We start from the raw sequence: 14524 nt of genomic DNA, 5'->3' as shown, positions 1-14524 counted from the left end.
ATAAACGGCACCGACCGCCACTGTGTACTGTAGCAATGCTAACGTTAGTTAGCTACGGAAACACGGAAATCATCATTGCCGTTTCAAAATGGAATCCCGGCCGTAGGTATGTGGCTGGCTAGCTAACTATCAAACAGTAGTCAGCTGCAAACAGAGGAAAGATTAATGATGGATACCGATCAAAAAATCTGACAGACAGCTTGCTAATGTACAAGCAAGCTAGCCACAGCTAACTACGCAAGTGACGTGAGCTAACATTCGCCTACAGTAACGTTAGCTAGCTACTATAGCTAGCTGGCACAAGCTGGAATCACACAGGAAAACCAGCAGATAGAGAGCAACGTTAGTGATATGTCGTCGAACTGGGTAACGATACCTGTTGATATGACAATCAATGGTTACATTGTCTTTTAAATTACGTTTGGGTTAGCATGCCAGCACGATATCCATTTTTTCTTCATTCCTGATTCCACGTCCAGCCCTAGCCACTGCCGCTATGCAACCAATTTGTAAAATCGTTGATAGACAGTTGACTCAACCTATCTTCGGTACGAGTAGTGTCGCTTCTCAGATAAAGGACCTATCACATGATTCTCTCTAAAGCGCATCCCATATAGTCCATTGTCATTGGACACAATTTTGATTGACACTACATTTGACCAACAGAATGCCCGCCACTACAGGACTGACCCTCACAAAACAAATAAACAGTAGCTAGCTCTTTTACAAACAGGAAAACAATACTTATTTTTTAACTGACTTGTTCCATGGCTTAAAATCTATTATACCGGACAAATCAGCTGTGGACGACAATACACACTGTTGAGGTAATGAAATGTGTACCTAACGACCTTGCACCCAGTTAGCTATAGCTAACATTGTAACGTTACTGCAACTTGCTAAGCTATAGTACAGCAGGGGCATATTCATTGCGCAGATTCTGTTGCAAAACGTTTCTTAAACGAAAGCGAACGGAACAAAATGGTGAGGGACCTACCAATGACTGTATAAATGACCTACCTGAATTTGACCAATAGAAACTCGTTTTAGTTGCAAACCGTTCCGTTTTATAACTGTTTGGACAAATGATTACCAGCAGTTACTTGACTGGTCTTGCTAGCTACTTTATAAGTCATTAGTCAACCTGGGTTGTATACTTGCATTGATCTGATCTTGTATTGCTGTTTACATTATTATGTATCATCAAGGCCATGTATTGCTGTAAGTTTGCTCAGTCTCACACCAAGGTCAAATTACACTGAACAAAAATATAAACACAACATGTAAAGTGTTGGTCCCATGTTTCATGAACTGAAATAAAATATCCCAGAAATGTTCCATACACACAAAAAGCTTATTTCTCGAATTTTTTTTGTACAAATTTGTTTATATCCCTTTTAGTGGGCATTTCTCCTTTGCTAAGATAATCCGAATATCAAGAAGCTGATTAAACAGCATGATCATTATGCAGGTGCACCTTCTGCTGGGTGGTCCTCTGTAGCTCAGCTGGTAGAGCGCGGCGCTTGTAACGCCAAGGTAGTGGGTTCGATCCCCGGGACCACCCATACACAAAAAAAATGTATGCACGCATGACTGTAAGTCGCTTTGGATAAAAGCGTCTGCTAAATGGCATATTATTATTATTATTATTATTATAAAAGGCCACTCTAAAATGTGCAGTTGTGTCACACAACACAATGCCACAGATGTCTCAAGTTTTGAGGGAGTGCACATGCTGACAGCAGGAATGTCCACCAGAACTGTTGCCAAATAATTGAATGTTCATTTCTCTACCATAAGCTGCCTCCAACATCGTTTTAGAGAATTTGGCGGTATGTCCAACTGGCCTCACAACTGCAGACTACGTGTAACCACGCCAGCCCAGGACCTCCACATCCGGCTTCTTCACCTGCGGGATCGTCTGAGACCAGCCAACATGACAGCTGGTGAAACTGGGTTTGCACAACCGAAGAATTTCTGCTCAAACTGTCGAAAACCGTCTCAGGGAAGCTAATCTGCGTGGTCGTCGTCCTCACCAAGGTCTTGACCTGACTGCAGTTCAGCGTTGTAACCGACTTCAGTGGGCAAATGCTCACCTTCAATGGCCACTGGCACGCTGGAGAAGTGTGCTCTTCACAGATGAATCCCGGTATCAACTGTACCGGGCAGATGGCAGACAATATGGAAGACAGTATGGCGTCGTGTGGGCGAGAGGTTTGTTGATGTCAACATTGTGAACAGAGTGCCCCATGGTGGCAGTGGGGTTATGGTATGGGCAGGCATAAGCTATGGACAGCGAACACAATTGCATTTTATCGATGGCAATTTTAATGCACAGAGATACCGTGACGAGATCCTGAGGCCCATTGTCGTGCCATTCATCCTCCGCCATCACCTCAAGTTTCAGCATGATAATGCACAGCCCCATGTCGCAAGGATCTGTACACAATTCCTGGAAGCTGAAAATGTCCCAGTTCTTCCATGGTCTGCATATTTACCAGACATGTCACCCATTGAGCATGTTTGGGATGCTCTGGATCGAAGTGTACGACAGCGTGTTCCAGGTCCCGCCAATGTCCAGCAACATCGCACAACCATTGAAGAGGAGTGGGACAACATTCCACAGGCCACAATCAACAGCCTGATCAACTCTATGCGAAGGAGATGTGTCACACCAGATACTCACTGGTTTTCTGATCCACGAAATTGTTGCATGTTTATATTTTTGTTCAGTGTAGTTTTATATTGGATATTCGATGGATATTTTGTTTTCTTTAGTCAATAGCTATTGAACCAAACATGCCACAACTATGATATTTATATATTCTGAATCGGGAGGATGGAGGAAAAATCCATGCCTTTTTTGTGTTTATTTTTTTAATACTTTTTGAGGGGATTTTAATCTTCAATACCTCTTAAACAAAGTGTACAATGACTCTGAAAAGTATATAATCTGAATCAGGGGAGGATGGAGAAAAATCCACGCCATTTTTATTTGATTTTTTTTTATTACATTATTTTGTGTGTGGTGGGGGGGGGGTTTCAATCTTCAATAGCTTTGATATATGATACAGTTGAAGTCGGAAGTTTACATGCACCTTAGCCAAATACATTTAAACTCAGTTTTTCACAATTCCTGACATTTAATCCTAGTAAAAATTCCCTGTTTTAGGTCAGTTAGGATCACCACTTTATTTTAAGAATGTGAAATGTCAGAATAATAGTAGAGAGAATGATTTCTTTTAGTTTTTATTTATTTCATCACATTCCCAGTGGGTCAGAAGTTTACATACACTCAATTAGTATTTGGTAGCATTGCCTTTAAATTGTTTAACTTGGGTCAAACGCTTCGGGTAGCCTTCCACAAGCTTCCCACAATAATTTGGGTGAATTCTGGCCCATTCCTCCTGACAGAGCTGGTGTAACTGAGTCAGGTTTGTAGGCCTCCTTACTCGCACACGCTTTTTCAGTTCTGCCCACACATTTTCTGTAGGATTGAGGTCAGGGCTTTGTGATGGCCACTCCAATACCTTGACTTTGTTGTCCTGAAGCCATTTTGCCACAACTTTGGAAGTATGCTTGGGGTCATTGTCTATTTGGAAGACCCATTTGCGACCAAGCTTTAACTTCCTGACTGATATCATGAAATGTTGCTTCAATATATCCACATAATTTTCCTTCCTCATGATGCCATTTATTTTGTGAAGTGCACCAGTCTCTCCTGCAGCAAAGCACCCCCACAGCATGATGCTGCCACCCCCGTGCTTCACGGTTGGGATGGTGTTCTTTTGCTTGCAAGACCCCCCTTTTTCCTCCAATCATAACGATGGTCATTATGACCAAACAGTTCTATTTTTGTTTAATCAGACCAGAGGACATTTCTCCAAAAAGTACGAAATTTGTCCCCATTTGCAGTTGCAAACCATGGTCGGGCTTTTTTATGGCGGTTTTGGAGCAGTGACTTCTTCCTTGCTGAGCGGCCTTTCAGGTTATGTCGATATAGGACTCATTTTACTGTGGATATAGATACTTTTGTACCTGTTTCCTCCAGCATCTTCACAAGGTCCTTTGCTGTTGTTCTGGGATTGATTTGCACTTTTTGCACCAAAGTACATTCATCTCTAGGAGACAGAACGCGTCTCCTTCCTGAGCGGTATGACGGCTGCGTGGTCCCATGGTGTTTATACTTGCGTACTATTGTTTGTACAGATGAACGTGGTACCTTCAGGCGTTTGGAAATTGCTCCCAAGGATGAACCAGACTTGTGGAGGTCTACAATTATTTTTCTGGTGGTTGAGAAATGAGTTTTAATGACTCCAACGTAAGTGTATGTAAACTTCCGACTTCAACTGTATATTCAGAATCAGGGGAGGATGGAGAAAAATCCACAGCTTTTTACTTGAAAACATTTTGATATGTTTTTTTGGGGGGGGGGATTTCAATCTTCAATATAGCTCTTAAACAAAGCGTGCCATGGCTATGAAAATGATATACAGTGCATTGGGAAAGTATTCAGACCCCTTTACTTTTTCCACATTTTGTTAGTGTTATTCTAAAATTGATTTAAATATTTTTTCCCTCATCAATCTACACACAATACCCCATAATGACAAAGCAAAAACAGGATTGTAGAAATGTTTGCTAATTTATTACAAATAAAAAACGGAAATATGACATTTACATAAGTATTCAGACCCTTTAGTCAGTACTTTGTTGAAGCACCTTCGGCAGCGATTACAGCCTCGATTCTTCTTGGGTATGACGCTACAAGCTTGGCACACCTGTATTTGGGGAGTTTCTCCCATTCTTCTCTGCAGATCCTCTCAAGCTCTGTCAGGTTGGATGGGGAGCGTTGCTGCACAGCTATTTTCAGGTCTCTCCAGAGATGTCCGATCGGGTTGAAGTCCGGGCTCTGGCTGGATCTCTCTGTACTTTGCTCCATTAATCTTTCCCTCGATCCTGACTAGTCTCCCAGTCTCTGCCGCTGAAAAACATCCCCACAGCACGATGCTGCCACCACCATGCTTCACCGTAGGGAGGATGTCAGGTTTCCTCCAGACGTGACGCTTGGCATGCAGGCCAAAGAGTTCAATCTTGGTTTCATCAGATCAGAGAATCTTGTTTCTCATGGTCTGAGAGTCCTTTAGGTGCCTTTTGGCAAACTCCAAGCGGGCTGTCATGTGCCTTTTTACTGAGGAGTGGCTTCCATCTGGCCAGTCTACCATAAAGGCCTGATTGGTGGAGTGCTGCAGTGATGGTTGTCCTTCTGGAAGGTTCTCCCATCTCCACAGAGGAACTCTGGACCTCTGTCAGAGTGACCATCGGGTTCTTGGTCACCTCCCTGACCAAGGTTCTTCTCCCCCGAATGCTCAGTTTGGCCGGGCGGCCAGCTCTAGGAACAGTCTTGGTGTTTCCAAACTTCTTCCATTTAAGAATGATGGAGGCCACTGTGTTCTTGGGGACCTTCAATGCTGCAGAAATGTTTTGGTACCCTTCCCCAGATCTGTGCCTCGACACAATCCTGTCTCGGAGCTCTACGGACAATTCCTTCGACCTCATGGCTTGGTTTTTGCTCTGACAAACACTGTCATCTGTGGGACCTTATATAGACAGGTGTGTGCCTTTCCAAATCATGTCCAATCAATTGAATTTACCACAGGTGGACTCCAATCATGTTGTAGAAACATCTCAAGGATGAGCAATGGAAACAGGAAGCACCTGAGCTCAATTTTGCGTCTCATAACAAAGGGTCTGAATGCTTATATAAATAAGGTATTTCTGTTTTTTATTTTTTATAAATTTGCAAAAATGTCTTAACCTGTTTTCGCTTTGTCATTATGGGGTATTGTGTGTAGGTTGATGAGTGGAAAAAATAATTTAATCCATTTTAGAATAAGGCTGTAACGTAACAAAATGTGGAAAAAGTAAAGTGGTCTGAATACTTTCCTAATGCACTGTATTCTGAATCAGGATGATGGAGAAAAATCCACGCCTTTTCTATTTTATTTTTTAATGTCATTATTTTTTGGGGGGGATTTCAAACTTAAATAGCTTTTAAATAAAGCATGTAGTGAATATGAAAATTATATATTGGAATCAGGAGAGGATGGAAAAAAATCCACACCTTTTTTTATTTGAAATCTAGATATACAGTGTCCTCTGTAATTATTGGGACATTGACAATTTTTTTTTTGTTTTGGCTCTGTACTCCAGCACTTTGGATTTAAAATGAAACAATGACTATGTGTTTAAAGTGCAGACTGTCAGCTTTAATTTTTGTGTATTTTCATCCATATCGGGTGAACCGTATATAAATTACAGCACTTTATGTACATAGTCCCCCCACTTTTGGGGACAAATTCACTTATATGTGTATTAAAGTACTCAAAAGTTTAGTGTTTGGTCCCAAATTCCTAGCACACAATGATTACCCCAAACGTGTTACTTTACAAACTTGTTGAATGCATTTGCTGTTTGTTTTAGTTGTGTTTCAGATTATTTTGTGCCCAATAGAAATGTATGGTAAATAATGTATTGTGTCATTTTGGAGTCACTTTTATTGTAAATAAGAATAAAATGTTTCTTAACACTTCTACATTAATGTGGAGGCTACCATGATTACGGATAGTCCTGAATAAATCGTGAATAATAATGAGTCAGAAAGTTACACACAGAAATTGATTAAATATTTTTTCTTCCAAATGTCAATCTTCAATAGCTCTTAAACAAAGCATGCCATGACTATGGAAATGATATATTCTAAATCAGGGGAGGATGGAGAAAAATCTGCGCCTTAAAAAAAAAAAAGTAGATATTATTATTTTCTTCCGGATTTCAGTCTTCAGTTGCTCTTGAAAGTATATATTCTGAATCAAGGGAGTAGGGAGAAAAATGTATTATTGTCCATAGTCCCTGGATTCAGAATATATCATTTTCATAGTCATGACACACTTTGTTTAAGAGGTATGAAAGATTGAAATCCGAAATCATACACTGCTCAAAAAAATAAAGGGAACACTTAAACAACACAATGTAACTCCAAGTCAATCACACTTCTGTGAAATCAAAACTGTCCACTTAGGAAGCAACACTGATTGACAATAAATTTCACATGCTGTGGTGCAAATGGAATAGACAACAGGTGGAAATTATAGGCAATTAGCAAGACACCCCCAATAAAGAAGTGGTTCTGCAGGTGGTGACCACAGACCACTTCTCAGTTCCTATGCTTCCTGGCTGATGTTTTGGTCACTTTTGAATGCTGGCGGTGCTTTCACTCTAGTGGTAGCATGAGACGGAGTCTACAACCCACACAAGTGGCTCAGGTAGTGCAGCTCATCCAGGATGGCACATCAATGCGAGCTGTGGCAAGAAGGTTTGCTGTGTCTGTCAGCGTAGTGTCCAGAGCATGGAGGCGCTACCAGGTGACAGGCCAGTACATCAGGAGACGTGGAGGAGGCCGTAGGAGGGCAACAACCCAGCAGCAGGACCACTACCTCCGCCTTTGTGCAAGGAGGAGCAGGAGGAGCACTGCCAGAGCCCTGCAAAATGACCTCCAGCAGGCCACAAATGTGCATGTGTCTGCTCAAACGGTCAGAAACAGACTCCATGAGGGTGGTATGAGGGCCCGACGTCCACAGGTGGGGGTTGTGCTTACAGCCCAACACCGTGCAGGACGTTTGACATTTGCCAGAGAACACCAAGATTGGCAAATTCGCCACTGGCGCCCTGTGCTCTTCACAGATGAAAGCAGGTTCACACTGAGCACATGTGACAGACGTGACAGAGTCTGGAGACGCCGTGGAGAACGTTCTGCTGCCTGCAACATCCTCCAGCATGACCGGTTTGGCGGTGGGTCAGTCATGGTGTGGGGTGGCATTTCTTTGGGGGGCCGCACAGCCCTCCATGTGCTCGCCAGAGGTAGCCTGACTGCCATTTAGGTACCGAGATGAGATCCTCAGACCCCTTGTGAGACCATATGCTGGTGCGGTTGGCCCTGGGTTCCTCCTAATGCAAGACAATGCTAGACCTCATGTGGCTGGAGTGTGTCAGCAGTTCCTGCAAGAGGAAGGCATTGATGCAATGGACTGGCCCGCCCGTTCCCCAGACCTGAATCCAGTTGAGCACATCTGGGACATCATGTCTCGCTCCATCCACCAAAGCCACGTTGCACCACAGACTGTCCAGGAGTTGGCGGATGCTTTAGTCCAGGTCTGGGAGGAGATCCCTCAGGAGACCATCCGCCACCTCATCAGGAGCATGCCCAGGCATTGTAGGGAGGTCATACAGGCACGTGGAGGCCACACACACTACTGAGCCTCATTTTGACTTGTTTTAAGGACATTACATCAAAGTTGGATCAGCCTGTAGTGTGGTTTTCCACTTTAATTTTGAGGGTGACTCCAAATCCAGACCTCCATGGGTTGATACATTTGATTTCCATTGATAATTTTTGTGTGATTTTGTTGTCAGCACATTCAACTATGTAAAGAAAAAAGTATTTAATAAGATTATTTCATTCTTTCAGATCTAGGATGTGTTGTTTAAGTGTCCCCTTTATTTTTTTGAGCAGTGTAGTTAGAAATTATTTATTCTATTATTAAAAAGTTGTGGATTATTCTGAATCAGGGATGGATGGAGAACAATCAATTGTCATAGTCATGGCATGTTTGGTTCAATAGTTATTAACAAGAGAAAACCGAATATCCAATATAAAACAAATTTTACCTCTGTCACGCATACATTCTTGTAAACATTTCAGGGCTGCTTTGGTCCAGAGTTGACTTACAGTTTTGGATGCATGACGAGAATCTGGAAGATGACAACCGAGACCCACGTCAAGGACATCAAGCCAGGACTCAAGAATCTCAACGTTATCTTCATCGTACTCGAAACAGGTGCTAACTCCTTATTAACAGTAATGTTTTAAATCATCAATTAATGATGAACAGAAACAGAATGTATATAATTATATTGTAATGCACTGTGGTGGAACAAAATTAATGTAAACTCTTACACACAATATAATGGCACAACACAGAGGCTTGATAGTCAGAGAAACATCCTTCTTATATGCCACCATGTAAACTAATGATAACAATTCATGTTGGTTTATTTGAATCATGCCAGCTATCAAAAAACGTATCTGTGTTGAACTCTCCATTTTCTCTTTCCCACAAATTGATATTTACTCTCCTCATAATGGATGTTTACTCTCCAACTTTCTCATTATCTCTCTCAGAACGATCTTCTTGACCCTAAACAGTCGGGCTTCAAGACGGGTCACTCAACCGAAACCACTGTGTCACGGAGGCTCTCCGCACTGCCAAAACTCAGTTCTCATCCTCCAAGATCTATCCGCTGCCTTCGACACCGTGAACCATTAGATCCTCCTCTCCACCCTCTCAAGGCTGGGCGTCTCAGGCTCTGCACACTCTTGGATTGCATCCTTCCTGGTAGGCCGCTTCTACCAGGTGGCGTGGAGAGGATATGTGTCTGCACCATGTGCTCTCACTACTGGTGTCCCCCAGGGCTCGGTTCTAGGCCCTGTCCTCTTTTCTCTCTACACTAAGTCACTTTGCTCTGTCATATCCTCACATGGTCTCTCCTATTATTTCTATGCGGATGACACTCAACTACTTTTCTCATTCCCCCCTTCTGACACCCAGGTGGCGACACGCATCTCTGCATGCCTGGCAGACATCTCAGCTTTGATGTTGGCCCACCACTTCAAGTTCAACCTCAACAGGGAAAGGCCTGCCCGCTCCAAGACCTCTCCATCACGGTCGACAACTCCACTGTGTCCCCCTCCCAGAGTGCAAAGAACCTTGGCGTGACCCTGGATAACACCCTATCATTCTCTGCAAACATCAAAGCAGTGACTCGCTCCTACAAATTCATACTCTACAACATCCGTAGAGTACGATCTTTCCTCACACAGGAAGTGGCACAGGTCCTAATCCAGGCACTTGTAATCTCCCGTCTGGACTACTTCAACTCTCTGTTGGCTGGGATCCCGCTTGAGCCATCAAACTCCTGCAACTTATCCAAAAAGCTGCAGCCCGCCTGAAGTTCAACATTCCCAAGTTCTCCCATGTCACCCCGCTCCTCCGCATATTCCACTGGCTTCCAGTCGACGCTCGCATCCACTACAAGACCATGGTGCTTGCCTACCGAGCAGCAAGTGGAACTGCCCCTCCCTAGCTTCAGGCTATGCTCAAACCCTACATCCCAACCCAAGCACTCCATTTGGCCACCTACTAGCACTAACTTTGCTGATAACTTCTTTATTGAGTACAAATGTACTTACTACAACTGTGAGATGTGGTTGTCTCACCTAGCTATCAGAAGATGAATGCACTAATTGTAAGTCATTCTGGATAAGAGTGTCTGCTAAATGACAAAAAATTATGAGATATTTGACACTATCCTTGTACAACTAGCTTGTAAACCAATCAAAGGCCACTCTGATTATTTGTCCCTCTTACCCCCTCACATAGGACGAGTGACAAAGACAAAGGATGGGCATGAGGTGCGGACCTGTAAGGTGGCAGACAAGACAGGCAGCATCAGCATCTCAGTTTGGGATGAGGTGGGCGGACTGATCCAAACCGGTGACATCATCAGACTCACTAAGGGGTGAGTCATTTATTGAGTCACGTCACAGTCAAGTCAACACCTCACTGTATGGACAGAGCTCCAAACCTACAGCTAAGTATAAAATTGATACAGAAATCAAAAAGGACCACCCAGTCATAATTTCTATCTACCAGCATGAACTTACATTCGGATGAATACATACCATACGTTATTAATAGTCTGCAATCTTGGATCACCTTTAAAATCCTGAGGGAAATGTATTTTGTATTGAAATTAATGCCTTTTTTTTTTCACCAGATATGCGTCTGTGTTCAAAGGTTGCCTGACTCTGTACACAGGTAGAGGTGGAGAGCTGTCGAAGATTGGAGAGTAAGTTCTGTAGATGCTCTGTGTTTAATAACATTTCATGCTACATATACGAAAAGGAGGAGCAGCAATGTAAATGTTGCTGAGAGATGCATCTAATGTCATAATTTACTGGTCTGAACTAATGCCCACTTAACATTTTGTTCAGGTTCTGCATGGTGTACTCAGAGGTGCCAAACTTCAGTGAGCCTAACCCAGAGTACTCTAACATGGACCAGACGAAAAACAAGACGGTAAGGGGTGTTTTGAACTTAGGGATGTCAGTGTGTAAGCATGTCACTACAGAATGTTTTACGGAAGGAAAGGGGAGAAAAAATATTTTAAAGAACGTTCACCTACGAATTTATTTCAATGTTTCAAGTACCTTTTTCTTGTACTGTGTGTGTGAACAGATTATTTATTTCCCAGGTACTCAGTGACCAAGGAAACCTACTGAACAACAACAATAACAGCTCATCTGGAGGCTTAGCTGGTAAGACCACTATCAGAGACCAACAAAGAATTTAGAGTTATGACGTCAAATGGAACCATTTCGGCAATGGCCTTTGTTAGTGTTTATTTTTTTATTTTTTTACCTCTGCTGCTTAAAGGTGATTCATGTAAAAATTCCACCTGGAAGTCTACCTAAATGTCAATGACATGTCTGTAGCAGTAAACTAAAGGAATACAATTCCATGAAATAACTATATAATTTCTGATAGCTGTTTTAAGATGTAAAGTTGCTTCTTTTACCTGTGAGTGGCTGATTCAGCCACCTTCAGTGTATACAAGCAGCAGTGTATTTATTTCCAGCAATTGGTTAATTGTGAACACTATAACACTTCACTTTTCCCTTCTATCACTTTTTTATGAAGATTTATAAATGAAGCATGCCAATTTCTTATTCTAGGAAATGAAGCTACCAGTGGGAACGGTGTAAATTCTCAAGGTTCCAGGAGCTCGACTAATCCTCAACAGGGAGGGCGGGCTGGCAGTGGTGTCGGCAGCAGAGCAGCCAATCCAGGAGCAGGAGAGACAGCTGTCAGCAATGGAAAGGAGACCAGACGTTCAGTGAAAAGATGATTGGAGCAGAAGGAAGCAAATCCATCCCTCTCCAGAAATGTCAAAAGATGAGACTAATGCTGAGTTCGTAACCAAGTGGGAAGTGGGAATTGGGAATTTACCACCATAAAGTTAGATGACGCTAGATGGATAAAACCCATTTTGGCATGAACCTTGCTATTGAGGGCTTCACCATTTCAATGTAATCAACTGGCTGGGACTTCCTATGGGTAAGGAAGCGGCACATGAAAGATGAGACAAGTTTTTCATTAGTAATTACCAGTTGGAGGGCCGTTCAAATGTATTTTTCCCTGGTTTGTTTACAAGGAACAGAGTTCACTAAAGGTTATGTAACAATCAAAGAAAAAAGTATTTGTGAGAAAAGTAATTGTTTTAATGGGAAGCCATAATGTGTTTTTCAAAAGACCGGCAGGGATATTACCTTCCCTTTCTATGTTTACATTTTTTAAACAAATCAATGTGTTTTGTGCACTCACTGTTTTAGATGTTTTTCAATGAGATGTCTAAAATATAAAATTTATATTTTAACTAATGTGCTTTGTAGGCTCTGTGTGCAAAAAGTAGCCCAAAGCTGACAGATGGACATGGAGTTGGATTTCGGCAATCAGAAATCCTTAGTTGCTACATCCATTTTTGGACGTATAAATTAATGATATATACCTATTGATTGCTTGCGTACAACTTTTTGATATCTATTATACTTTTGAAACTATTAAAATGTGTCCTTTTTTTGTCCTCCGTCCACTTTCATGGGATGTCCTCAGAATTCTGAAGTTCCAATTGTGACATCATAACTCCCAACATTCTATTCTATTCACTGTAAACAATGTAACTTTTGACACAAATCAGCTACTTTGACCACTTCCCCAACAACATAATTACCTGCTACCAATCAAATGTTACAGCTGTTTAAGTAACCACAACTACATATTCTCTAACTTTTTATAAACTGAAATTTTGACCACTTTCCCAACAAGTTAGACAAAAAGTTGGAGGGTATGACATCTTCGTCTACTTCTCTGCTATTCAAATCTGGGATCAGAAAATTAATGATCTTCTACCAATCAAAAATGACAGCTGTTTTACTAACCGCATCAACTACTTTTCATCTAAACTTTTACAACGGACATTTTGACCACTTACCCAGCACTTTAGACAAAAACTTAAAGGGTATGACATCTTGGTATACTTCTCTGCCATTTAAATCTGGAATAAGAACAGAATTAACAATGAGCTTCCATCTGGCCACTCTACCATAAGGCCTGATTGGTGGACTGCTGCAGAGATTGTTGTCCTTCTGTAAGGTTCTCCCATCTCCACAGAGGAATTCTAGAACTCTGTCAGAGTGACCATCGGGTTCTTGGTCACCTCCCTTACCAAGGCCCTTCTCCCGCGATTGCTCAGTTTGGCCTCCAGCCAGCTCTAGGAAGTGTCTTGGTGGTTCCAAACTTCTTCCATTTAAGAATGATGGAGGCCACTGTGTTCTTGGGGACCTTCAATGCTGCAGAAATGTTTTGGTACCCTTCCCCAGTTCTGTGCCTCGACACAATCCTGTCTCGGAGCTCTACGGACAATTCCTTCGACCTCATGGCTTGGTTTTTGCTCTGACATGCAACTGTGGGACCTTAAACATTTCTAAAAACTTGGTTTCACTTTGTCATTATGGGGTATTGTGTGTAGATTGCTGAGGATTATTTATTTTTTACATCCATTTTAGAATAAGGCTGTAACAAAATGTTTAAAAAGTCAAGGGGTCTGAATACTTTCCGAAGGCACTGTCTTATGAAAAGTTATAGCTAAATTAGGTGAAGCAGTTACTAAAACAACTGTACCTCTTGATTGGTAGTAGATAATTCTGTAATGCAAACTGTAATAATTACTCATAAGGGGAGTAATTTGGGGAGCGAATTATGATGGTGCCTCTAGTGGAAGACATTTAGAAATATGTTTGAGCTATAGTAACCTCCCTTCAACCATACAATTATTTCTTAATAAAATGATAAAGCTGTTAAAAGAAAGTTAAGACTGGATGGATAGCTCAATAAATAGGATACATAAATAAATGGATAGACACAAAGTAAGGAGACAGGAGGAAAGACCTAATGGAGGGATGATTGCAAAGATAAAGTACGTTTTGGAATATGGAAGAATGGACATTTTCAGTCGAATGAGAGTTGAACGTGTTGTGTGTCACTGTCTTTACCTCACACAAAGAAAATGTGAAATGAAAACGAAGTCGTCTCCAATCCTACTTCCGCGTTCTAGTCAAGGAATTTTAGACATTTCCTTGGTTCTAGTGGGTGGGGGTTTACTTCTGTGCAAGGCAGCCTATAGACCAGTACTAAAGGTAAACTATAACTACATGTAGACAAAGAGTGGTAGGTTAGTTTAGTGGGATGGAGTGAGCTCTGTGGCATAAGTATTTTGCAATCCCCCAATGTTATAATTTGAAAGTTCTTAAAAGTTCCATGGCAGTAAATTCAATAGATACAGTGAG

The 14524-nt window shown here is 41.9% G+C and overlaps 2 protein-coding genes across 4 annotated transcripts in view; one reads left to right on the top strand and one right to left on the bottom strand.

The window, feature by feature from the left end:
- The window catches only part of LOC121575125 (E3 ubiquitin-protein ligase NRDP1-like), a 31189-nt gene extending 30694 nt beyond the window's left edge, over positions 1-495 (bottom strand). For 2 of the 3 annotated variants that reach the window (XM_041888004.2, XM_041888003.2), the window contains exon 1: positions 377-489. The gene's annotated coding sequence lies outside the window, so the exon portion shown is untranslated. Of the gene's footprint in view, positions 1-376 lie in introns of all 3 variants that reach the window. The other variant, XM_041888005.2, reaches the window with a different exon arrangement.
- A 204-nt stretch (positions 496-699) lies between these two features.
- Positions 700-12736, top strand: LOC121575899 (SOSS complex subunit B1-B). Its single transcript, XM_041889189.2, has 7 exons — positions 700-827; positions 8762-8897; positions 10500-10638; positions 10897-10968; positions 11114-11198; positions 11374-11437; positions 11855-12736. The coding sequence occupies exons 2-7, from the start codon at positions 8801-8803 to the stop codon at positions 12025-12027; spliced, it is 630 nt and encodes a 209-aa protein (XP_041745123.1). The 5' UTR covers positions 700-827; positions 8762-8800; the 3' UTR covers positions 12028-12736.
- Positions 12737-14524: the final 1788 nt, after the last annotated feature.

This window comes from Coregonus clupeaformis, chromosome 10 (assembly GCF_020615455.1).
Source record: "Coregonus clupeaformis isolate EN_2021a chromosome 10, ASM2061545v1, whole genome shotgun sequence".
Classification (NCBI taxonomy): Eukaryota; Metazoa; Chordata; class Actinopteri; order Salmoniformes; family Salmonidae; genus Coregonus; species Coregonus clupeaformis.
Note: the sequence above shows the minus strand (reverse complement) of the source record. Positions and strands in the feature narration are given on the sequence as shown.